General features: G+C 40.8%; 1 protein-coding gene across 2 annotated transcripts in view; it reads left to right on the plus strand.

The window, feature by feature from the left end:
• The window catches only part of SCAPER (S-phase cyclin A associated protein in the ER), a 140,858-nt gene that overhangs the window by 79,722 nt on the left and 35,564 nt on the right, over positions 1 to 25,572 (plus strand). For both annotated transcript variants that reach the window (XM_036389682.2, XM_036389684.2), the window contains exons 24-26: positions 8,897 to 9,012; positions 17,094 to 17,217; positions 24,242 to 24,471. In XM_036389682.2, the coding sequence (XP_036245575.1) occupies positions 8,897 to 9,012; positions 17,094 to 17,217; positions 24,242 to 24,471 (470 nt within the window). The remainder of the gene's footprint in view (positions 1 to 8,896; positions 9,013 to 17,093; positions 17,218 to 24,241; positions 24,472 to 25,572) is intronic.

The following is a 25,572-nucleotide window of genomic DNA, read 5'->3' on the forward strand; positions in this document are numbered from 1 at the left end:
AGCAGAATGGATATAATGGATATTTATACATTGCAGGGTATGCAAAGTTCCTCCACTACAAGACAAGAGCTATGTTTTAGTGTTGTTAAAGCCCAGGCACTGCTTTCTCAGTGAGGAGAACTGCCTGCCCAGGCATATTTCTGCCAATAGCAGAGGCCAGTTTAGAAATCATAATAAAGTAATGATTAGTATGGTTTCTAAAGAAAAGTTTTTTGTTTCATTTAGTCTGATGGTATATATATACATATATTTTCTTTTAAGTATTTTTAGGTTCAACAGTGATTTGAGACCATCACTTCTGACCTGAGAACACATCACCCAGAGGTCTGTTCTGATGTTGCAGCACCTCACAAACCCACCCTGTTCCTGTGCCCCACAGTCCTTTATGGCTGTCCTGGAGGTGGGCTCATGGTCTGAGAGGTTGGTCACAAGAGAGGACCCAAGGCAATCAGGGGAAAAGCTCTGTTCAGGGTTTAAGTGCTCTTGACTTCATGACAGGTCTTTAAACAGCCACAGCTCCCTCTCCATATGTCCTCTCCCACATAATTTTAGTATCTTCTCTTTGGCTGGCTTGCACTGGCTTGCACAGTCTGGGTTCAGCAGAAATAAACTGCTTTCTAGTGGCTGCCAGCTCTCAGCAGTCACCTGTCAGATTCAGTGTTCAGAGAGACCTGACTTGCCTGCTCACTGGGCAATTCATTGTCCAATAAATGTTGAGAGAGGACAGGATAGGATTATGTAATTTTGCTTTCTATTTACCTGTTTGGGAACTTTTATTTTTGTGATTAATCAGAAAAAGTCAAATTAGCCTCAGCTAATGGAACCATCTGTGGAGATCCAGGAGCTCTCTTATTGTTCCTCTTATTAAAGCTCTGTTGTTGCTTTCCTCCTCTAATTGATGCACTTACTAGAGGCCCTGTTATTTATAAATAGACCAGACATTTATTTTTAATAAGCACAAGTGCTGCAGTGCTCAGTGCTGTCTCTCAGGGTATCCATGAGGGTAATTCTTACTTTCCCAAGCAATGTTGTGTGTTTCTTGTAATGCTGCTTGGCATGGCTGAAAGCAGATGAAAAGAGAGCATGGAATTCCCTGGTTTACCTTTACCTGTCTTTCCTTTATGGCTTTCACAATTAGGATTGTGAGGGTCCTGTCCTCATCAACAGAAGTACAACAGGGTGCTTCTCTGGGACTTCACTGGCAAACTGAAAAGCCACTGCAGAACTTGGAAGGAGATTGTGTAAATAAGGCTCATCCTGTTCAATTAGATCATTCAGTGAGTCAGTAAGGAGTCCTATTGAATTTGGTTTGACCTGACAATGTGGGCAGATGTTAGCAAGCAGAAAAATGAGTTAAGTATATGATGGCATAGACAGAAATTAGGTTTATGTGCACAGGATGCTTAGTGTTTTCAGGACAGGCTTAAGAATCAATTTTTTAGTATTGGTATTGTCCCTAGGCCTGAACAAATTTTGGGTTGCTTGTCAATGGTAGACTTTCAGAGAGGATAGTCCAAAATGCCTCTTCTTCTTTTATTTTTGATACAGTTAAAAAGTAAGGTGAGCCTCATTTTTTATATGGCATTTGAATGCTGTATCAAGTGCTTGCTTTTTCACCCTTTTGGTTCTTAGGTATTTGTCTTGCTGTGTGCTAAATGCAGGCTGTGAAGTTGCAGCTGGCACAGCTGAGCTGTGGAGGTGACAGGCCAGTGTCACCCAGATGGCTCAGGAGCCAGAGGCACCTCTGCAAGGCTGAGCTGGAGCAGGGAGTGGAACACCTTCCCCAGGTGCCAGGGATCCTCTGCTCCTGCCTGAGGACGCACAGACACAGCAGCTGCCTTTCCCCAAGGCCCCAGAATCCCCTTTCAGGCTCAGAATGTGCCCCTTGCTGAGCAGGACAAGGTGGGAGGGGGTGTTTGTCAAGGCCTCCCTGCTCGGGCTTTAACACGCAAGCAGTGCAGGAGGAAGGAATGGATACAAATACAAGAGATACTTCTTGATGTGAGTAATGCCTCCCTCCAATTCAAACAACACTTAGCCAGTTCTGGCTCGTGTTTTACTCCTAAACTAGTTGTTCATTGATAATCAGTGGTTGAAATTTTATTGTGGGTGAATTCAATTATGTTTGAAAACCCGTTTGAGGTTTACACCTGGAGTGGGGGATTATTTTAACACTAATTTCACTACAGAGAAGGGTTGTAGGCAGGAAAATTGCTTATTTTAATAGAAAATACTCCTTTGGTGTACTCTCCAGGGATTTTCACTGTATAAAGTCTGGAGACCTACTCAAAGAGTGTAGGTTTTCTACAGTCAGAAATGTGTCCATTGGTGTGTATGTGCATGTAGACATACTTGTGAATTTGTTTAAAGGGAGAGGAAAGGTGGGGAAAAAAGGAGAAGCCAGCACAATATTCAGTTGTCTGGTTTGTTTTTCTAAGCAAGCTTTGAACTGCATTTCTTAGCCCCTGGCATTTTAGATAGAATCTTCAAACAGTAGATAAAAGGAAAGAAAAAAAATCTTAAGATGGATTTTACTATATTTTACTAATTAGTTATTATTTCTTCCATGAATGAACAGTTTAAAATAGAGTTGCACAAGTGTGTTCTTTCAGAAATAGAAGTCAGCATGTTTCAAAGTATTTGGTTCCATTCAGAAATAATTTCTCCTGAAATACTTCATTTCCTGAAGTCTGTTCAAACGGGCTCTCCAGATCAGCTTCTGATTTGGACATTCTGCAGGACCAGCAGAAAACCTTCTTTGGGTTAATGAAGGAAAAGTAATTTTTCTAAATTTCCTTTTTTAGTCTTCATGAAAATATTTATTTTGGAGGTTTGCCTTTGAGGGAGGGTCTGCACCAGAGTATTTCAGTTAGTTCAAAATATTTCAAATAGTCAAAATGGGCTAAAGTCACATAGAGCAGAGATAGCAATGCTGGCATTAAATCATTTCAGCTGTTGAAGCTCAGCATTATTTCTGATTCTGCTCTACTTATTAACTAATAATAATACTTTAACAGGAGAAATGTATGGAAGGGAGTACTTTGGTCCAGTATTGGATTTCACCCAATAACTCTTGCACCAAATTAATAAATTATGATTTAACTGGGATAATATTTTTCTAGAAGGTATTCAGGTTTGATTTAAAAACTTTAAATTATTGAGAGTCGACTATATATGCTAAGTATATTATGCTCATCATTAATTACTCCTGGCATTAAAAACCCCCATTTTATTCTCACCCGAATTCATTCAGTTTCAGCTTCCAAATATTGGTTGTTCCTGTGTTTTATCAGACATCTTCCCATTCAGGTCCTTCCACAATGTTATCTCAGCATTTTTTTACTTTCCCCAGCATAAACTAAGTTGCACTTCTGTTGTGCTTCTGGTGAGACAGATTTCCTGACCTGTGCTGCTCTGCAAGTGCTGTGTTTGCCAGTGCCAGCAGTGCAGGACAGGCTTTGCTCTCCCTTCTCTCCTGGAATATTGAACACACAACCCAAAGCTGTTGCAAAGCAGTGCTGCCTTTATTTTCCTCTCTGTTACTTAGTGTTACCCACTGCCTTGTATAAATTCAGCAGCATTTTCCCCCAGTTTGGTTTCATTTCTGAAGCACACAGTTCACATGGTGTGACTGCTTTAATGAGTGCAACAAAAGCCAGCCAAGTACCAGCACAGGCCAGTTGGCCTTTTCATGTGTTTCTTTGTTGGCCACGTTGGATAGGATGTGGCATATGTGTAAATCACTCTTTTTGAGCTGTGTGTATTTTCTGTACCAAATGTCAGATAATGAGATGAAAACTTTATATTGAACTTTCTATTTAGTCTGCTCATTTTCGAATTTGCCAAACATACTTGTGTCCTCGGGTAAGTGGTGCTTCTGAGGGTGCCACAGATGCCAAACCCTGATAAAATCTACCCTATCTTGTTAATGAACACACAAACAGTTGTTCCCCATCTGCTGCCTCTGTCTGAAAGGTTAGGAAGCCCTTCCTTCTTGATCACAAAGGACATAATTATTGTCTGTAGAGGAGTCAAGTACAAAGACAGTCCATCCAGTCTGACCGCTACTACACTGCAGGCCACCAAAGATTAACAGCTGCTTCTCCTTTGATTAGGTTAGGTAATAACAGTTACTTTAGTTAATAATTGGATGGATTCCCAGGCCATGTAATTCAGGTTTAGGCTGTCATTTTTTGCTGGCATGTAGCTGAGCTGTATTATTGGAACAGAGCCTGTAATCCTATTAGTCAGTTGTCACTCAAGCCATAGGAGAGAAGGCAAATTCAGATCCATTAAGGTGTTGTAACAGGTAGGTAAATAAGTCAGCCATGCTTGCCCACTGTGCAGGGAGCTGTCTTGATTCTTTGTCCTTTTATAAGGATTAAGTTTACATTTTTAAGTATGTTTAATTCATAATTAATCCACAAAATGGTTACATGGTTTGTCTAATTTATCACGGTTTCTGTTTACTGTGCCACATGCATTAGTGTACACACACTTCCCACTGAGTTACTTGATTCATGCAGTGTTCTGCCTAAATTAGTGGCTGTGGGCTTCAAATGACAAGTTTATAATGATCCAGAGATTAAATACATGCTTCCTGTCACATCAGCTGGGTTGGCTTTCCTCCTGTGCAAACATGACCACTGCAGTTCCCAACGATGGACTTGGGAGGGATAGGGAAAACAGGCTCTTTTCATGGCTTGGGTTTGAGTGCTGTGTCTGCTGCTCTCAGGAGCTGCATCTCTGTTTTTGTTTTCCTAATGTTTATGACACATCTAGGTAGCCTCCCCAAGGTTTTTGTGCCTCATCATCTCTATTAAAAAGTGCAGAGATGACAGTAATAATTTTTGCCTACTTGTTCATTTGTCTCTGCTCTCCTGTGTCACCAGGTAACTTCAGAGCACAGAAATCCTATTGTGTTTAAAAATCAAATTGTTTATAAATGTTATTTGAATAGTTGTGAATTTTGAAAAATACATGTAGCAAATCAAATTTTTACACACTTTAAAAACAATGTATAAAAACATGTTTATATATTTACTGTTGTTCAAGGAACACGAATCACATGGTATCAGTTGCAGAATAACCCTCCCAATCTAAATGTGCAGCTACTCAAAGAACAGTGAAATTAAGAAAGAGGTTTCATAAACAGGAGAGCTAAATCATTTGGTAGACCAAGTTAGAAGTTTGGAGGCTCCTTTCAAGCAGCAAAACCATGCAATGTCGGTTTATGCTCTTTTCAAATAGGGATTTAAAATTTATTTCCCGTAGGATCTATCAGTTTTCATACTCACATGATGCCTAATCTGCTCAGAGCTTTGGGTGCCACCAGAATAAAGTTGTAGTTACCTTAAAGGGTCTTTCATTCTGATACAGGTTCAGGCAGGGAACAATTTGAATAAGAAAAGTATGTGAGCAAGGGCTCTGAGTAACTGAGATGCCTCAGTCCACTTCTTTTGAATCCCTGTTGCAATATGTATCAGCTAATGCAAAGCTTAGCACTTCAGGACATCATCTTTTAAGGATATTAGTTCATTTTTCAGAGAAAGACAATTGGATAAAATGTCTTGCTCACGTATTTCTATGATCCAAGAAAGATTTCTTTAGATGAGTATAAAAATACTTAAAATTTGAAAAATGCCTTAAGTAGGAATTAATTCAGACATATTTTAAAAGAATTTGGTGTGATTTGGCTGCTTCAGAGATGGAATGACAACATGTTTCAGCCCTGGGGAGATCCCTTTATAACAGCTCTCAGTGAGCCTTGGCACGGGTGGCTCAGGGACAATTTCTTCTTCCAGGGTTTCCCCAGTCCCAGGTGTTCACCCTGCAAACGCCAGCAGTGCAGTATTGAAGTGACTCTTGTGCTCCTTTGTGGGCAGGGCACATTTTGCTTTCAGCTCCCATGGCCAAGCTCCAGGAGCTGTGCCTGATGCTGGCGTTCCTGAGAGCTGGGCACTCGCGTGGGGACCGAGGTGGTTCACACTGCCAGATACCAGCAGCGACTTCAGCATCAGCATTGCCTCCCAGGACATGGGGAAGGAGCCCTGGAAGTTCTCATCTTATAAGAATCTCTGGAGAGAAATGTATTAAATGTGCTAAAAGCCATGCATCCCTATGTGGCAGTTTTCCAGACCTCTGTGAGCACAGGTAACAAATACAGCGCTCATGGCTCTAACCCAGCTTTGCTGCTGGTTGTATCTTCCTTTTATTGAAACTTCTCCCTCTCTTCCATGCACATCATTAGGAATTTATTTTCATTCCTAAGTATCAAAATGCTAATGAATTTTTATGAGTAATCTAGAAAGAGGAGGGATAGGACACGTAGCTAAATCATATAAAATCAGAAGAAATTACAGACTCCCTTCTGCTTGGTAGAAAACTGTAGTAGTAACAGAAGGTTTTAAAAGGCAAATTTGTATTTTGACAAGTAGACTTGTATTTTAGTAAAGTATTAAACAAAAGTGAACTATGCACTCTGTCTATAAAGCAAGTGATGCTCCAGATTGAAATGGAAGGAGAACACATAGGAAATGAAACAGCTTCAAAAGATTTATATATTTTTAGAATAGAGATGTGAAGACCTCCCCTCAGAATAGGGAGATGTTGTTGCTTCTTTCAGAGTGGCTCTAGTGACTGATCTGGGATAGGGGGACGTTCCTTTCTGGACACTTCATTACTGGGTACTTTTGGAAAAAAGAGGAGTTCTGGGAAAAAAAAAAAATCACAGGTAAGAAAAGTTCACATGAAAAAATAGAAAAGGTGGGGTTTAGCATTAAAGAGAACATGGAGTTGAGAAACAAGCCAAGTAGGAAAAGGAAGCAGTGTACGAGCTCAAGAATGGAGCAGTTGCTGAGGGGACAAACAAAATGAATGCAATAAATTGGATATAACTCAGAGTAATGGGATGAAATAGAGAAAGGGCATACTTGGTCTGAATGACAGGAAAGACTTCTTGCCTCAAGAGCTAATAGGTTGTGGCATAATATCCCATGAGAAATAGGGAAAGTGAGCAGTGGCAAGTGCTGGGCACATTTGGAGCTGGAGGAGCAGTGACAGATAAATGAGCAGTGTCAGAGCCCTTGCTGCTGTGCTGCACAGCCCCCTCGGAGCTCCCTGTGTGCTCCTCTCTGCCCTGCCAGGCTCTGCCCGTCCCAGGGAAAGGCACTCTGCGAACAGCAGCATCTCTGATTCCTGGGGGTGTCAGCTGAAGGGAGAGGGAAGGGTTAGAAAGGCCCTGGGCCCTGTCTGGGCTGTGCAGCCCTGGGGGAGCAGGGCAGGAGGAGGCCTGGGAGCTGTGGCTGTGAGCCAAGGTGCTCACATGAAGTCAATAAGGATGATTTATGGCAGGACTGTTCCTTTGCTGTTTGGGTCTTTTCTTTATGGCTCTACCAGGAGTTGGTGGAAAGTGTTATTGGGAGCCAAGGGAGCTTAAGGAGGAGGCAGGGGCTTGGGATTTTTTTAGATGGGAGGAAGAGGAAACAGAGGAAGAATATATGAGTGAAACTCAAAAATAACTCTGCAGTTAAGGCACACTTATTGGGCTCACTGGGCTAAAATTAACTGCTAGAAGTTTTACTTATCAACTAGCCAGTAGGAAATCACTGGTTGATTTTCTTAACTGCTTGGTGAGTTGGCACACAGATTTCCACTCATTTGAGGCCACTTATTCCTTGAAAGATAAATCTTTTGGTTGTCTAAAAATCTAAATGCAGTTCATATTAATTGTGGAAAAGGCTTCCCTTTTGAATATCTGCCTTCTGTGAATAGCTTTTCTGTAGCTTGTAAATTAAATACAATGTAGCTGTTTGCTTGACAGAAACTTAATGGAGAGAAAGTTACATGATTTAAATAAAAAGTAAGATATGTACTTCTGTGTGCAGTGTCTGATCTCATAGGGAAAAATGTTGCCCATCTAAATCATATTACAGCTGCTTAATTATTTTTGTAGTTGTTCAAATAAATATTTTATTGTCAGAGTTATTAGGGTTTTTTTTCTGTTATGCAGTCTGTTACAGTAGAATACATTCTTTATAGACTAGTAATAATCATGTTTATAGAGGATTTCCCATTTTTTCCCCATATGTGAAGTGCTTGCAACGCTGGGGGGAAAAAAGAAGAAATTATTTCTTATTAACTAGTATATCATCATCACTGATAAAATCAGAATGATCAAATACAAACTGCCAAAAAACTACAAAATTAGCAGCTTAGAAGTAGAGAATAAGATGATTTTACTTGCTTTATTGTAAACAGAGGACACTAAACCAATTTTGTAAGAAAGGACAAAAGTATAAGTTCTAAAATACTGGATCTGCTGCAGCAAAACCCCAGTCATTTGCAAACTGTGACAATAATGATAGGATGGTAATTAAGTGTAAAATTCTCGTATGTGCAAGTTCCAAGTGGATACCTCGGAAAAGGGATCTGCCCTTTTCTTTTATATTCATAAACCAAGCCTGGAGGTTGTCTTCTGTTGGAAAAGTTTGTAAAAAGGAGGAATTACCCATCTGGAGATTGTCTATATTTTTAAAATCATACAAAGCAGCATAGCTCCAAAGGTAATAGCAACAGATAAAGGTGAACTTTATTAAAGTCCCTCTAATTCTATGTCCTTACAGAAAATATGGTATTCAAGTGTATTACCTGTGTAGTACTGGGTATGTATATATGATAATTGAAACCATAACACCTGAGAGTTTCAACTCCTGCTCTAGAAAGCCTCTTCCTTGTACATGGGCAGTGAAATGCTCTTTTTCAAAGGTGTCCAACATGATAAATGAATGTATTAAGGACTTTGTACTTTGACAGAATCCACAAGTGTCAGATGTACCCTTTATGTAAACATTTCTTTAATTTCTGTTGGTTCTCTTCTGTGTTTGTGTTTCTCCAGAACACAGCAGATAAAATTGCATTCCGGGCTGCAGGAGGACTGACTGCTCTGGAAAATGTTCTTCAGATGGTGACTTCTCCCACCAACCTGAATGCAGCTGCCAGGGTTCCCTTTAAGTGAGTTTGATGGGTCCTTCACCTGCATTTAGAATCACTGGAATATTCATTTCATATCTGCTGCTTCACTGCTTCTTCTTCTCCTAGTCCTGGGTGGGACTTTAGAGCAAAAAACTGAGCTGTTCTCTATGTCATGGAAGGGGAAAGACATTTCCACTCAGCTCCTGGTTTCCTAACTTGGTGGTTTTAGTTTGAGCTATGATATATTTGAGCAGCAGCTAATTGTGTAAAAAGAGAGAAGACAAAACTGTGTTTTAACAGAGGAGGATATCCATATCTTTTGAAGTTAGTCTGCAGAGATCTCTAGTGGGAAGCAGAGGAACTTTTTAAAGGGTTGTAATTCACAGGAATCTGTCTGCTTTTAAAATTAAATAGTTGGAAGATACTGCTAGCTGAAAGGGCGCCTACAAACAGGTAAATCAAAATTCTTGTGGATTAGAGAAATTCCTCTTTACAGAACAGAAGAATGGAAGGGTTTAAATGCCTAATCCCTAAAAAAGAAGGTGGTGACTATGCAGAATTCCTGCAAAGCCTGGTCCCTCAAAAGCATGCTCTTTTCCCTAATCTCTCACTCTAGGTTTTATACAGTCAAGAACACATAGGTGCTTTCAGAGCACACTAGGCATGGTTTTAGTGCAAATCCAGGATATCCTGGTATGTACCATTGTCATAGTTTGTAGATATTTTGTAATATTGGTGTAATTGTAATTACTGCTGTAATTTAGTGTGAGAGTTTGGATGAAAACTGGCTGATAATGCATTATGGGACATACATAAGTGTGAAGTGCTAGGAAAGACCTCTCAGGAAAAAACATTTTTAGATATCTCGACTTTGCACTTCTAAGAGAATAAATAAAATTCCTGCATTTGCTGCAGGTCCAGCCAGCTCCTCTGGTGAGCAATCCTGAGCTGGGCCTGTGGGGAGCAGCTCACAGACAGCCCTGGGGCTTCTTCCTCTGCAGAGTCTCTAATTTTGAGTGATCTCATCAGTGTGGGATAAACTTCACTAGGGACAGGATTGCACTGTGTGCCCACATAAAGCCTCGTTTAAATTGAGCTTTAAACTCTTAGAATGTGCACAACCCATACATCTTTGATTTTTGTTCTTTCCTTTTAAGAATAGTCTTGTTTTGGTAACCTTTGTTGAGAAGGTTTGAGAACATTGCGTTTACATTACTGAAAACATTGTGTTTGAAGTTTGTGAGGCATTTTGAGGATGTATTAGGTCTTGAAGGAGTTTGTGTGCTGATAAATAAAGCCCCATGTCAGCCACATTTGTGTAACAGAAATCACATCCCAACAGTCGATCAGAGGTTTTCCTTTCTCTGACAGTCCCTGTCTATCTCACAGCCCTTTCAGACCAGTGATCACTCAGATTCCTGGGACTGTTTATGACTGAATTATAAAAAGAGTTTTTGCATCTTTGAAAAATTCTCTAAACATTGTTTTATTAAGACAGATTTTCTACTAGCTGTATTTCCGAAGGAAGTACGGGGGCAGAAAAGAGATTAATGTAAACTGTTCTGACAGCATTGTGTGTTAAAAACATCTTCTGAAGAGCTTTGCTCCACTCCTGAAATACAGCATTTCATTCAACTTCACAGCAAATTGCACTTTCCAGTTTGTAGGCACCTGGAAGTATGGAAGTTATCCATCAGCTTGCACGTAATTTGACACAGAATCCTGCTCTCTAAAGCAAACTGCTCTTGCAGGCTTGGTCTGTGAGAGTCTGGCTTAGGGAGTCTGGAGTCAGCTGGAAGTGGCCCAAGGATCTTGGTCGTGCTGCATGGGATGCAGAGGCTCCTCTCTTGGTATTTCTGTGGCCTTTTTGGTGGGGAAGAATGTTCTGTGCAGAATCTGCACCTCAGCTGTTGAGAGCAACAATAGTTCCAGAGGGTGAGACTTGCTATGAGCAGTTTGAACCAGGCACAAACTGTATTCACAGGTATTGCTAGGGTCTCACTGAAAGGATTTAAGAAATTTTTTACATACAGAGTGTTCAAGGGAGGTTCAAAACCAAGGACAATCACAGAATATGTTTAATTCTTTAAACAAGGAAGAAAATTCAGATCACATTTCTCATTTAACATTGAAACAAGTTTGAAGTTACTTTTCTTTCTTTTGTGCAAATGTCATTTGCATCCTGATTTCTTGAACTTTGAATCTAGTGAAGGAGCAGTTTTCTCTGGCAATTTTCTCTGTTTAAAGACAAAGCAAAGCCCTGTGGAGAGAAGTTGAATGAAGACCTTTCATGAATTGCCCTCCAGTCTTCCCCAGCCAAATATGCTTTGCTAAAGGACACTGCTGTACTTCAGATTGTTTGTGGGTTCTTGCAATGTTTAACCATTTGTACTCATCTTAAATTGGGAATTTGTCTGTTGCTTTGTGATGAGGATAAGCTATTTACAAGTAGGTGAGGAGATTACATGGGCTATTATCTACATCTCTCTTTCCCCAAAATCCTGGCTGTATGGTGCAGCTCAGAACTTTAATCCCATGTCTACAAGATAAAGCTTTATTATCAGAAGATTTAACAATATGCCTGTTGTTTTGTACCACTGTCCAGCTCAGTAGTCAGAGCAGCAGGATGGGAAATGCTGTGAGGAGCACATGACATTTATGAGACAGATGATACATTTGGTGTTGGGGCAATTTTCCTCCCCTTCAAATAAATCACTAGAAAAGGGGAAGAGAAAACAGTGGGTTATAGTAAGTTTTATTTTTGGTGTTAACATAAAGATTAATGTCCAGCCATATTATTTCTCAAAGCAGCATTTTGTAGTGTTCCAGGATTTGTCCACTTCTCCACAAAACAAGACACAGTCAGCAGAATTTGTAAAGATTTTGGAGCCCTATGATATTCTTCTTGTACAGAAAAGCAAATGGGAGCTGCACAGCAAAACAATTGAATGCCTTCAGATGAGGAGCAGGAGATGAGTCTCCTCCCCTGGGTTGCCCTGCAATGTGCAGCTCATTTACCATGACATGTTGGTAACAAACCTGCTAACAAATGAGGCTTGTAGGGTTTGTTTAATTAACATTTGGGAAATGCTTTGACTTCCTTGAGTGATGAGTATTTTAAAAGAGAAATTGGCAGTAATTGCGTAAGGAACAATGTTGGTCCTTTACACGTTAAGATGGGATTGAAGTCAAGTTTAATATATCTTCTATTTTCATACACTTTCTTGCATCATATATTTAAAGCAAATATTATCAGGGTAAAAAAGCTCAAACCATAATTACATATATAAAAAGAAGAAATTAGTGTCCCCATGATATTTTGGAAAGCATTGATACAAGTGACATTTTTCAGTAAGAACTATTTTAAGCTAAGAGCTGGTTTTATATGTTGTTCTCTGTAATTTTTACTTGCATTTAGGAGCATACACTTTCTAAGCTGTAGTGTTGCTGTTCATGCAGTTTTATTGTTGTTTCAGTCCATATTCTTACCCTGATGGTTCCTTACCCATTCCACTCTACAGCCATACTGTGCACCATTTTTCAGTCATATTTCATTTCCTAATTCATTGCAACTGAGCAGGTAATTTCCAATACTGATCCCCTTCCCCATCAGACTGCTGCATAATATTCAAACTGGTTAAAAATGAGCAGTTTTCTACTGACTTAACACATCCTAAATTTGATAGTGTTTAGTGTTGTATTATTGCACTGCCAAACTGAGCTTTTAGGGTTATTCATTGATAATCAAAGTATGTTCATTTGTAACATGAGAAGTTGTAAGAATAGGGAAGAGCTTTACACTTGAAACAGGTAAATTGTTGTATGTTGATGATGCCCTGGTTTTTGTAAAGCATAAGTTGAGTTCTTGCCTCTGTATCCTGGTGCACTATCATGGATTAGTTTTCCATGGTTGCATATTGTTAATGCCTCAGTATTTTTAATAGAAGTTTAAAGGTTGTCAACTTGTTCATATCAGGCAAATTGAGGAAATGAAGATGAGCTAACATTAAAAAATAATCACGTGCAGACATACAAACTCTTGAGATCTAGCTTTATTAAAATGAATCCTCCTCTCCTCCTCCTTCATATTTGTGTAAAATAAACATAACATGCAGATGCGTATTTTTGTCTAGTTAAAAGACAGATTTCTTTTTTGGCTCCAAGCTTGTGTACCATAAGGAGGTTTTTATAATTGGATTTACTCTGGAGGAAAGCTTTGCATCCGAGGGCAGCCTGGCCGTGGGCTGGAGTGAACGTGCAGGGGCCAGAGCTGAAAGCTGATTTGTGGCTGTGATACAAAGTTTAGAGCAACAGCCGTGATCAATAACCACCTGCTTTGCAGAGCCTCCTGCTCCAGCCCTTCAGCTGCCTCTGGCATCTCTGGAGATGACACCTTTGCAATACAGAGCAGTTCTTTTCCTCCAAAAGGGAAGAAGAGGGTGGGAAGTGCATTGGGTTTTCCATGCCAGCCAGTTGAAGGTGTGGGTGAATAAAGTTGTAGCTCTGCCGTTCGCAGCCCCTCGCTTGTCTCGGCAGCCTTGTGCAGAAATGGTGACAGTTGACAGCTGTTGTTCTCTTAATAAGATTAAAGTAAAGAAATTAGTTGTGCTGTCTCTAATCTGCCATTTAACACTGCCAACCACCTGGGGACACTTCTGTGTGACACTCGTGGTGCTGGATTGCAGTCAGGCTGTGGAGCTGCAGCAGAGCTGAGCACGCCGTGATCAGAATGTGCTCAGACGAGCTGCTGGTAGCAAGCCTATGGTATCAGTTAAGGGAACCCTCTTTATTGCTGTGAAAAATTCATTTGACATCCATTTGCTTCCAGCACCTTTTCAAAGGCATTATCAGAGTCTCTGGAAGCAGCAGTACTCTTTGTGACGTGAGGGTCACTTGGGAAATACAAAAGCGTGATGCATTCGTACAGTGGAACTTGGTCTTTAGGTGAAGTGAGAAGTTTTTGTGTTTTCAAGTGTAAAATAAATTATCCTCTTAGGAATTAGGAATGCCATATATCAAAAAGCATTTATTGCAGTGAATTAACTAAATCACCTCAGAACTCTGAAATGCTGTCAGAATTAACCTACAAGTTCATATTTGACACTTTGGATGAATTATAATGTTTATATTTAAATAGAACTGATCTTTATTTTAGAATAGCTGATAAAATGACAGAAGGTGATTTAAAGCATCTTCTCAACAGAAAATAGATACTACCAATATAGTTTCTTCTCTCTCCCCCTCTAAACATACCTACACAAGGGAATAATCTTCATGAAAGATAGAAGGAGGTGCCTAATGAAAATATTTTTCAGCATTACTGAGAGAAGGGAACTAAATCCCCTTTAGAATAGTGTTGCAGACAGATTTGTAAAAATGCATGTGAAGCATCCTGCTTCAATTATCTCTAGGTATTATCCTTGTAGGGTAAAAATTAGGTGAAATAGATGAAAATCAACCTGCCTTTGGTCAATGAGTAATTATTTAATATTGTTTTCACGTCATGTAAGCTGCAGATTGAAATTGATTTAATTAGGCAGTAGAGTAAAATTAATTACCAGTATAGTTAGATTAATATAACTAGTGATACGGTGATACTCAGAAATGGAGCGAAAGTATAAATGTTCATTCACTTATTTTCTAAATTCTCCACCTGAAGAGAAGACAATCCAGCCATACAAATGAAAGAATTTTACTCCACTTTTTCTGGCCTCTGAGCATTTCCAGCTTTCCTTTGCCTGAAAAATACAATGTATGTGAGAGGCTACCAGTTCAGCTCTGGGGAGCCAGGCTAAGTGACCAGATACCACAGCAAAGAGCCCAGCATCAGCAAAGCCACAGTCCTTATTGTGTAAATAATTTTGTTGTTCCAAAAAGTATTTTAGGAGAAAGATAAAGCCTAAAACTCAGCTCCAGAAGTATTCTGAATTAGTCTGCAGCTTGTTCTGTTAAATACCAGCTTTGATGGTTTCAGTGCAGTAACTTGGTGTTTGTTGCAGCCCCACTTTTTGTATGACCTTTCAGCAGTGCTCATAATTTATTTTCTTCTTTGGAGCTTGTTTGAACTTAGTCACATTTTTTCATATGTTGAGAAAAACTCAACAAAGTGAAAGTTCTTTTTATTTTGGTTTACTTTAGAGAAACAGTTTGAATGTCCTAGCCATCTGTATTTATATTGGATGTATTCATGATGCATTTGTGTTGTGTGTGTGTTTGTGAAGTAACAGTGATGGCTTTTGTGATATGCAACAAAGCTCAAGAAACAAACTTTTTGTTTATTCTGAAATAGGGTTCTCTTTGGTAAGATTAATCTTCTCTGTGACAATATTCTCTAGGACTGGTCCCAGCTTCCCTGCAGGGCCTGTTTTGAGGAGAACACTTTAATTGGAGCAGATGGAAATCACTGCCCGTGCTGCAGAGAGCAGTTGTGCACGTGCTTCTGTTTTGTGTTGTTCCCCTTGCAAAGCTGTGCCCTCTCCCCCAGGCACAGGTGGGGCTCCCCAGTGCTGCTGGAGCTGCGCATCAGCACTGCAGGCTCTGAGAGGGGACAATGGAGCTGAACATCAGCACTGCAGGCTCTGAGGAGAGGGGAAATGGAGCTGCACAGCAGCACTGCAGGCTCTGAGAGGACAATGGAGCTGCACAGCAGCACTGCAGGCTCTGAGAGGACAATGGAGCTGCACAGCAGCACTGCAGGCTCTGAGAGGACAATGGAGCTGCACAGCAGCACTGCAGGCTCTGAGAGGACAATGGAGCTGCACAGCAGCACTGCAGGCTCTGAGGAGAGGGGACAATGGAGCTGCACATCAGCACTGCAGGCTCTGAGGAGAGGGGACAATGGAGCTGCACATCAGCACTGCAGGCTCTGAGGGGACAATGGAGCTGCACAGCAGCACTGCAGGCTCTGAGGGGACAATGGAGCTGCACAGCAGCACTGCAGGCTCTGAGGGGACAATGGAGCTGCACAACAGCACTGCAGGCTCTGAGGGGACAATGGAGCAGCACTGCAGGCTCTGAGGGGACAATGGAGCAGCACTGCAGGCTCTGAGGGGACAATGGAGCTGCACAGCAGCACTGCAGGCCCTCAGGAGAGGGGACAATGGAGCTGCACAACAGCACTGCAGGCTCTGAGAGGGGACAATGGAGCTGCACAGCAGCACTGCAGGCTCTGAGGGGACAATGGAGCTGCACAGCAGCACTGCAGGCTCTGAGGGGACAATGGAGCTGCACAGCAGCACTGCAGGCTCTGAGGAGAGGGGAAATGGAGCTGCACAGCAGCACTGCAGGCTCTGAGGGGACAATGGAGCTGCACAGCAGCACTGCAGGCTCTGAGGGGACAATGGAGCTGCACAGCAGCACTGCAGGCTCTGAGGAGAGGGGAAATGGAGCTGCACAGCAGCACTGCAGGCTCTGAGGGGACAATGGAGCTGCACAGCAGCACTGCAGGCTCTGAGGAGAGGGGACAATGGAGCTGCACAGCAGCACTGCAGGCTCTGAGGGGACAATGGAGCTGCACAGCAGCACTGCAGGCTCTGAGGAGAGGGGACAATGGAGCTGCACAGCAGCACTGCAGGCTCTGAGGGGACAATGGAGCAGCACTGCAGGCTCTGAGGGGACCATGGAGCTGCACAGCAGCACTGCAGGCTCTGAGGAGAGGGGACAATGTGGCCCCAGAGGACCTGGGCCAGCACCTGCTGGGTTTGCCAGCTCCCTGGGCTTCCCTGTCCCTTGTGCTGAGCACAGGCCCTGCTGAGCTGGGAACTGCTGTCAGGGACTTCACACAGGGCTTGAAGGTCCTGCCAGGGAAAGGTTCAGTGTGTTCTATAGCTGTAGCCACACACAGAGAAATGTTACCTATCCAGCTGTGAAATTGGCTGATGTTCTGTGTCAGTTTTGGTCAGAGTTTTGATTACAGGAGAGTCCAGTACCCATAGAATGTGTGGCTTCTGATAAGTATGGCTTTACTGTTTTAAAGTTATTGAATTGATTTCATTTAAGGTATTATTTAAAGAAAATAAATGTGAATTCCTGCAAGCTTATTTTTTGATGCTGCCATTTATTTGGTTTAAATTTACTGAAGGAAGTAAAATTCTAATTTTTCTTCCCTTCTGACTTTTTAGGTCACTGTGCAGTACAGTAAATGTTTACAGCCTCACCTGCAGCAACTGCATAGAAAACTGCACCTATGTTCTTTTTAGCAATAAGATCACTTTTCTGATGGACCTGTTGATACACCAGTTTACGGTAGGTAAAATAACTTCTTTAATTTGTAAATTTTGCATGCTTCACAAACATGTTAAAGTATTTAGAGTATAAGAACACCAGGAGGTAAATAAGAATAAAGGCTTGAAAGATTAAAATTCATTTGTTGTTTGTATTTGGTGGCTGTATCTACTGTACTCTGTAGAAATTGATGTATTTGCTTCTACAATGACTTCTGCAAAAGCATGTGTACCAGGAACCCTATGAGTGGATATTCTATCTTTTTCTGAGATTGTTTTCTTTAATTCACCCTATAGGAATATTTAGAGTGTAGATCACAATGAGTTGTGACCGTGTGCTTGATTCTTACTCGTTTCAGTGTCATGAATCTAAGTCAGGTCAATACATTGCCAGAGTCTGATTTGCTGAAGTGCTTAAATAGGACTCTTTAGCAGTGAAAGTTTTAATTTTCCAATGTTTCATTTAATTTGAAATGTCATTAAATATTTTATTTGAAAACTCATTTTTAATTCATAGTGACCTGCTCATCATAAGATATTTAGTCCTGTTTTTTTACTTATAAATTGTGTGTATGTATTTTCATGAGCCAAGCAGTTTGTTAATTGAAAAGTTATGTACATACTTTGAATAATTTAAGCGACGCTGTTAGAATCAACAAGCCATAGGGCTGTTGATGAACACTTTGGAAGGAGGGTCCGAGTTGTGTGACACAAAGCAAACCCGAGTGCGGGCTGTGCGCTCTGCCGTGGGGTGTCAGGTGTCACTGGAAGGGGCGGGACAGCTGGGGAATAGTTGGGAATAACCCCCGTGGACAGATTTCCGGGGCCCAGACAGCACTCTGGAGATTAAGTAGAAAAAAAAATAAATTAAAAAGAACAAATTCGAAGTTATAAAATTAGGAGAGATGAGTCAGAATCAAGAGTTCAAGTTGACAATCAAGAATAAGGCTTGGGAGTCCTGTGACAATTTACCTCCCCTGCCTCAGCCTGTAGAGGAAGCTGTAAGACCAGCTGCTCCTCCTAAAGCTACCTATTCTTCTTCTTCAAAGAGAACACAGAGGCAAGCAAGGAAAATATCAATAGTGAGAGTAATAAAAATGAGAGCAGAAAATACCACCCACTTTTACTGAGGGTACCACATCAGGAATTGTTAAATTTGTTAATGCTCTCCTTTAACACAGGGGATGTAAAGAAAGAATTTAAAAAGTTGAATGATGGGCAAGAGAAAAGATTACAAAAAGAAGGAGAGCTTGAGAAGTTAGATGAGAAAGATTAAGAGAAAAAAGGAGGGTGCAAAAATTGTGTAAAGAAGCACAAAAAGCTTATGTGAGAAAAAATAAAGAAACCAAGTTAATTAATTAAGGAAGTTAATTTGGTATGGTACCAGTTAAAGTTATTTAGAATAAGTACATGAACATAGAACAACGAAATGTAACCATACCAGACCCAAGAGCAGCTGGGCTTTACCCAACTTGAAAGAAAAAGTACCTTTCTATTTGTGTTGTCCTATTGTAAATAAAGGTGAGTAAACCAATTTTATTGCAAGGGTGCTCTGGCAGGCAGGCTGGGGAATCACCCCTGGCTGGGGAATCCCCCAGCAGCTCCCCCTGTGCCAGGGCTCTCTGTGCTGCACCTCCTGCAGGACACACAGGGCATTTCTCAGGCACAGCTGGCCACCTAGAGCTCACAGATACTGCAGAAGGGAAATTTGCTGCACTTAGAGCTCTTTTCAGTCTGTTGCCAAATACTACCCTTGAATTGCAGCAAAACTGTAATTAAAGCTTAATGTTTCCCATGATCCACAGTGGACTTTTCTTTTCTATACAGAAAGTCTCTTATGTTCTCTTCATGCAGAATTGGCCCTTAAACTGGGATATCTTCATAGTTCCATGAAGTGCGTATTTGAGTACAAAACCCAAAAACAGTGCTGCTTTTCTAACCCTGATTTTTCTCTCTTGAAAATATAATAAATCAGATCAAGTTTGAATTTTCTTTTTTTTTTTTTTTTTACAAAAAAGAAATGTACAAACTGAGAGCAGCTCTGAATACCAAAATACTAAAATATACCCCCAGAGACTTTTAACTGCCTCCACTTTTCCTGGTTGGAGGAGCCATGTGATGCAGTCTTTGCCTATGTCATGTGTATTTCCAATTACTGTTGGAAAATAAAACCCAAAGTAATACCAGGAGTAATAAAGGAGAATGTATATTTGCAAGGTTTTAACAAATTATTAAACAAGTCCACCAATATTTGCTGAACACAGAAACAGTACTGTTTTGAGAAGCATTTCAATATAATCTTGAATACATCCAGTATGAACCTTGTTTCCAGCCAGTTTCATGTGGATTTAGTTTTGGTTTGGGTTTTTTTGTGTGTGTGTGTCATCCAGCCTGTCCAGGTTCATAGTTTGAAGTATCCTGTTCAGACCTTTCTTTGCCTCCTGCCTTGAGGCACTGCTAGGAAACCTTCTGTAGCCTGACTTACCCTGTTACCTTCCTCAGCCTCCTTAGCTCTGGTAATGCCTAAATCAGTGTCTGTTGAGGACAGCAGGGCTGTTTCCTGATTTCCATGATTAATGGATCAAACCTTCCCACCTACATTCCTACAGCTCTTGTCCTGGAGTTGGAGTTTCCTTTATTCACTGCTGTCTGCTCTTCTTTGTCTACTGTAGCCAGAAAACAGTTGTACAATAATTGTAGCTTTTCTAGTTGTGTGTTTTGGAAGGTTTCATACCAACAAAACCAAGTCATTAATGGAGCTATAGGCATGGAAGGATCATTTCATACTTTAAGGGTTTTATTTCCAGTCAAGTGACAGCTGTCATGTACTTTCCAAAAGATACCTGAGAAGCCATACACCTAAACCATACCTGGCTGTGGGATACCATGGCAGATCCCTGTGATTATTTTTTAAGGCAATCTTTAAAGGAATAGTATCTGAAAATGCTAAGACATCATTAGTGAATGTGCAATGAATGTTAGGTGAGGTAGCCATCAAACAAATGTAGGGATCAAAACCCAGTTGCTGGTTACTTTTTTCTTCTCCAAAATACAGTGCTTAAATTTGGACCATATTTTAGGTTAGTGGCCTATGAAATTTTGCTGGGTTTAAGATAATCTGGCTATCTAGTCACAGGAAAGTAATTTTTCTCCTCCACTTCTTGCCTGGAATATGCTGCCATTTAGTTGGGATTCTTCAGCATGACAGTATACATCCTATTGCAGTTTCTTCACCACCTGTGGCCAGGTTTTTTTTAGTCTTCTGTGCTGCATCAAATAAAGCAGCTCCATGTTAGCACTGATGATGCCAAGAGCTGTGAAATCCAAGGTACATCTGTGCTGCTGGGCTTTTCCAGTCCATTTTGAAATTACACCTGTCTCCACAGGGTTCAGCTGTGAGGCACTGACAGCTCCCTCAATCCCTAATAACAAGCTGACCTGGGGTGACTTTATGATGCTCCTATCCCCATTGGTCTGCCCAGAAAAAAGTTTTGCACTTTTAAGACTGGTTCTGAGAGCAAAGTGGGGAGAGAAGAAGTGCACAGTTTGTTTGCAGACACTGCTCTCACTCCTCCACATTCCTGCTCCTGGACTGCATTGTCTGCGGACAGACAGACAGCAGGACAGAGCTCTCCTTTGCTTTTAGTTAGTTTTAGCTAGCTGAGGCAAAGAAGTTCCCTGGACTGTGGGGTTTTTTTCTTTTTTCCCTTTTCTTTAGAGCTGTTCAAGCCTGCTCTGGCCTGAACACCAGCAGAGCACCCACAGCTCCCACCTGTGGCCACTGGGCTGGGCCTGGCCTGTGGCACTTCCAGCACCAGAGGGACTGATCAGAGACTGAGTGAGCTGAGCACAGCCCCAGAGGGACTTGCTGAGTGTGTCTCATCTCTTCAGAGCAGCAGGAAGTTTTATTGTTTAATATTGCTCTTCTTTTGTGCTGGTGAATGCTTTGCCTGTTGAATAAACAGGTTTTTTCCACTTTTCTCCAAGGAAATCTCTTCCCAAACCAGATGGGGGAGGGGCCTCTTGAATTTGCTTTCCAGAGGAAACCCCTTTAGAGGTTTCTCCCACATTTTCCCTAAACCAGGACACAAGCCCATGTGGAGAGTAGTAAATCCTGAAAACAGGGCTGGAGTAGAAGAGGTAATGGCATGCTGAAGTGTTCAGGGGTAGGGAATTTAGAATTGAAACCTTCACCTGCACCATCTCAAGGCCATGCCCTCCCTGAGCCATTTCCATTTCTTTGGTTCACTAGTTACTGCACAGAGAGTCTGACATCCTACTGAGATTTCTGAGGTGTACTTTTCAGTGTTTTTGAGGCAAGCCCAATGACTACACATGCAAAAAGCACAAAATCACTCGTGGTAATGGGAGAATTATATGAAATAATTGACCACATGAAGAGAAATCGTGTGCTTCTAAAGGTCTGAAGTCTTTCCATTTAGGTTTACCAACTCTACATTTGAAATTCTTCATGGCTGTGGAGGACTATGCCTTTATGAAATAAAAATATGAATGAGTTGTCAGTGCTGGACCTCTGCATTGCTAACTGGAAATTGTTTGGTGTTTTTTGTTAGCACAGAAGGAGAATGTGCTCTGATCTGCAGAGGTATTTTGGTGATGTGAGTCAGAACAGAGGAGCATTTTCAGCTATATTAAATGCGTGCCTAAGTGCTTTACTGGATTGGGGCCATATTCTGCAGCATCTTACAGGATTAAGCCCAAGATGCTGGGCAGAGCTGAAGAGCTTATGGCAGCTCTGCACAAGCATGGGAACCCCTGCCCAGGGTGAATTCTCCAAGGAATAGTTTATGACTTGTGTGGGGTCTGTACCAGAGCTGAGTGTCAGGTCACCAGAGTGTTCCAATTCAAGAACCAACTTAAAGAAAGGAGGACTCCTGATTAGGCCCAGCAAAGCCAGCCATCACAAAAGCTAAAGTAGCATTGAGATGTTGGATGTGTCAGATATTTGGACAGTAGTTACAATTTCCTGATCTTCCATTGTGATTTAAAAATGTTTTATTCTAATTACTCAACAAATCAATTTAAGTGTGTAATCACACCTGTAGATTTGTGTCAGAGAAACTGTTAAACCTCAGGAATGTGGAGTGTTGTTACATTTACCCACTCACAGCTCATGTTCAGCACAGTTTCTCTGAATGTCATTAACTCTTTGTGTAATTGACACAAAGAAACCAGAGCCTGAAAGCTTTCATAATTACACTATTAAATCTTAAGATTTCTTACCCCCTTGCTTGATATAATAATCAACAAGCAAGCACCCCAATTAATTTTGCTTCTGCAAGCACACCAATTAATTTTGAACATAAATCTCAACACACTTTCACACTATCCCATTAATTATTTCTTCAGTAAAAGAGCTGATCTGTTGTCACTCATTTGAGTTAGTGTAAAAGAAGAATCTTCAAGGAATTCAGTTCAAATTTACCTATTTTCTGTCAAATTTACCTATTTTCTTCTATCTGTTGTTTGACATAACACTGTGTAAAAAACCACATTTGTTCTCACTTGATATTAATTAACACACACGCATTTTCCAAAAAAAAAGTGAACATGAAATAAGCTCTGCAGTAAATTACTCTAGTAAGTGCCAGATCTATTTATTTTACAAATTAGGAAGAGCAGTTTTATTTCAAAGCATGAACTGTCATAGCTAAGGACTATATACTTAGAAAATATATTTCTCCTATGTACATTGAACTGGAAGACAAAACCAGGCATTATCCACTCATAGTACTGCTCATTACAGCAAAACAAAGGCTCTGCTGCAAGATATTATAAAATCTTTTTAAAAATAGCACATATAATTTTTTATCTAAGGTGAAAAAAAGCAGTAAGTAGCATTTATTAGCAGTTTTTAAAAGTTGGTGTTCTGAGCACCAAGCCCCATTTAAATTGATTTCCACATGGCAAAGCTCAGTCCCTCTGTTTCAGTGAGCAATTGGTGTCATTAGGCATTAATTAGTTTAATAATTACCAACAAATGGTACTGGAGCCACGTTGCATTGCTTTTCCTATTGAACTTGAGTAAGCAGCTAAAGACTTCTCACTTGCTCTCTTGGCTCAGCACCAGCAACAGACCATTACAATGAGTTTTAAGTACCAGCACAAGGCTCAGAGCTAATGAATAATAAAGAAATGTGCATGTTGTTCTTTGTCACCAAGTGTCACCAAATCCCTCCTGTACGAGGAGGAATGCTTTTCTCTGGCCGAGCTTGCATATTCTGAGTGTAAATGATTTTAACCTGGAAGGAAAATGGCATTGCAGCCAGCATTGATCCCTGGTGCCTGTGGCAGCCCTCAGGCTGTGGCAGAGCAGAGGGATGTGGCTTTGGCCCAGCAGCATCAGCCATGGGGATGTTCCAGGAGCCCCGAGCTCTGACTGCTGCCAGTGTCTGCCTTGAGCACTGCAGGACTTCACACACACTCCACTTACTGTTTGATGGTAACAGGGCAGGATTTCAGCTGGATTCATTACCTTGCATTGCAGAAATGGAAAAATGAAATTAATTTTTTAAAAATTATGCTCTCCATGAGTAATAATCTCCTTCCAGATCTGTATCCTGCATATAGATTTGTCGTCAGATTTACATGTTGTACAGCTCAACTTCACCTTTTTAGGAGTGGGATCTAGTGAAATGATTTAGAAAAATGAGATTCCTCTGAGGTCTGCTCAGAGAGAACTTGGGTGTTGTGCTTCTGACATGATTGGCAGGTGGGTGACCTCTGATGGACAAGTGCAGTGGTTGCTGCTGATGTTTCATGCATAAGAACACAGTCATAGTAATGGCATAATCTGCTGCTGTTGGCTTCCTTGCTTCTTGTGACTTGATTTATTCTGGTCCAGCTTGGATTATGTGCTTTACCTTACCTTGTACCTGAAATGGTTTCATGTTCATCAGCACTGCTAGAATGTTACTTTATTATTACTTTCAGTGTAGGCCTAGGCGAATTTGTAAATGTTTCTCTAGAATCTTTGATTAGTTTTACTGAATTCTGGTTGTTTGTGTTTTTTTCTCTTTACTTAGGTTAGTGTTCCAGATGACCATAATGCTACTGCAGGCAGAAGTGTAAATAAGCAGGTATTTGAAGGTTTAACAACAGGACTTCTGAGGGTAACTGCTGTGATCTTCAGATGTCTCATCTCCAGCTTCCCAGATGGAAACAACCACTCTACTGCACTGAAGATATTGCAGGAAGTGAAAAGTAAATCCTCACAAGTGGAAGCCTTCAGCAGCAGAGTCCAAGACCTAATCAGGTTTAAAAAAAGATGATGAAACTTTTTTAAGTATTCCTTATGAGAGAGAAAGCAAATTGCATTGATTTAAGAGAGGAACAAACTGCTTTAACCTTGATGCACAAGTGAGAGTAGTTTGTGTGGGTAGTCAAGAAGACTACTGAAATACTATATTCTCAATCAAAAATGTTCTTCAAAAAACTGCAGACAAAGAAATACAGAAACCCAAGATTTTTTTTTATTTCTGGACTTGTTTTTAGTGTTCTTTCCATTAATTTTCTCTCCTGATTACCTAGGAGCTAGTTTCCATATATTTTTCTCTCACTTCTCTATGCCAACTGTGTGTGCCCATTGCCTGTGGTCTCTCATGTCATACATGCATTCATATAAGCTGGTCAAAAAAAAATACATTTTCTATTATAAAAGTCACCCAGTCATTCCTAGAATCTGATCTTATCGTGTAGCTGCATTTTAATAGCTGAACCTAAATATATTAGTACATACATAATTAATATATATTTTAAATATATGAAAGTAATATATATCCAGCAGTGTACTAGACTTGCTAAAAGTGCACAGTTTCACTGGTAAGCTATATAAATAGTTATCAATAAATTATCATATAAATAGTCACCAGTGTGTCTTCAGCTCCCTGAAGAAATGCAGTTCTTCTTTATATGCTACTGAAAACATGTCACAGTGAGCCCTGAGACGTTTCAAAGTCTGGTGTGATGCTGATGGAGACAAAGAGGACATCTGGAGGAGAAAAGCAAAACAAGTAGTTGTCATAGATACCAGTGACCTCTAAAACTTCTGTGTTCTCATGTAACTCTCCTTCTCCCCAAACAGGTTTTGATAGAGTGTGAAATTTCAGGATGTTGTATTCCGCAATTTATGAATGGGAGGGTGGGAGGTCTGTGCTGAGCAGACATCTGACACTGGCTGGGCCCAGCACAGGCAGACCCTCAAGATAAGGAGAGACATGAGAATCTGAGCAGGTCCCTCACCTGAGGCACTTTAGGGGATCTGGTTATAAATGGGGAATGAAAGGCATGATGACAAGGTAATGGTGCAATTAGGAAAAAAAGAGAGAGGGCATTTTAAACCAGTCAAAAACAGACA

Source organism: Molothrus ater, chromosome 13 (assembly GCF_012460135.2).
Source record: "Molothrus ater isolate BHLD 08-10-18 breed brown headed cowbird chromosome 13, BPBGC_Mater_1.1, whole genome shotgun sequence".
Taxonomy (NCBI): domain Eukaryota; kingdom Metazoa; phylum Chordata; class Aves; order Passeriformes; family Icteridae; genus Molothrus; species Molothrus ater.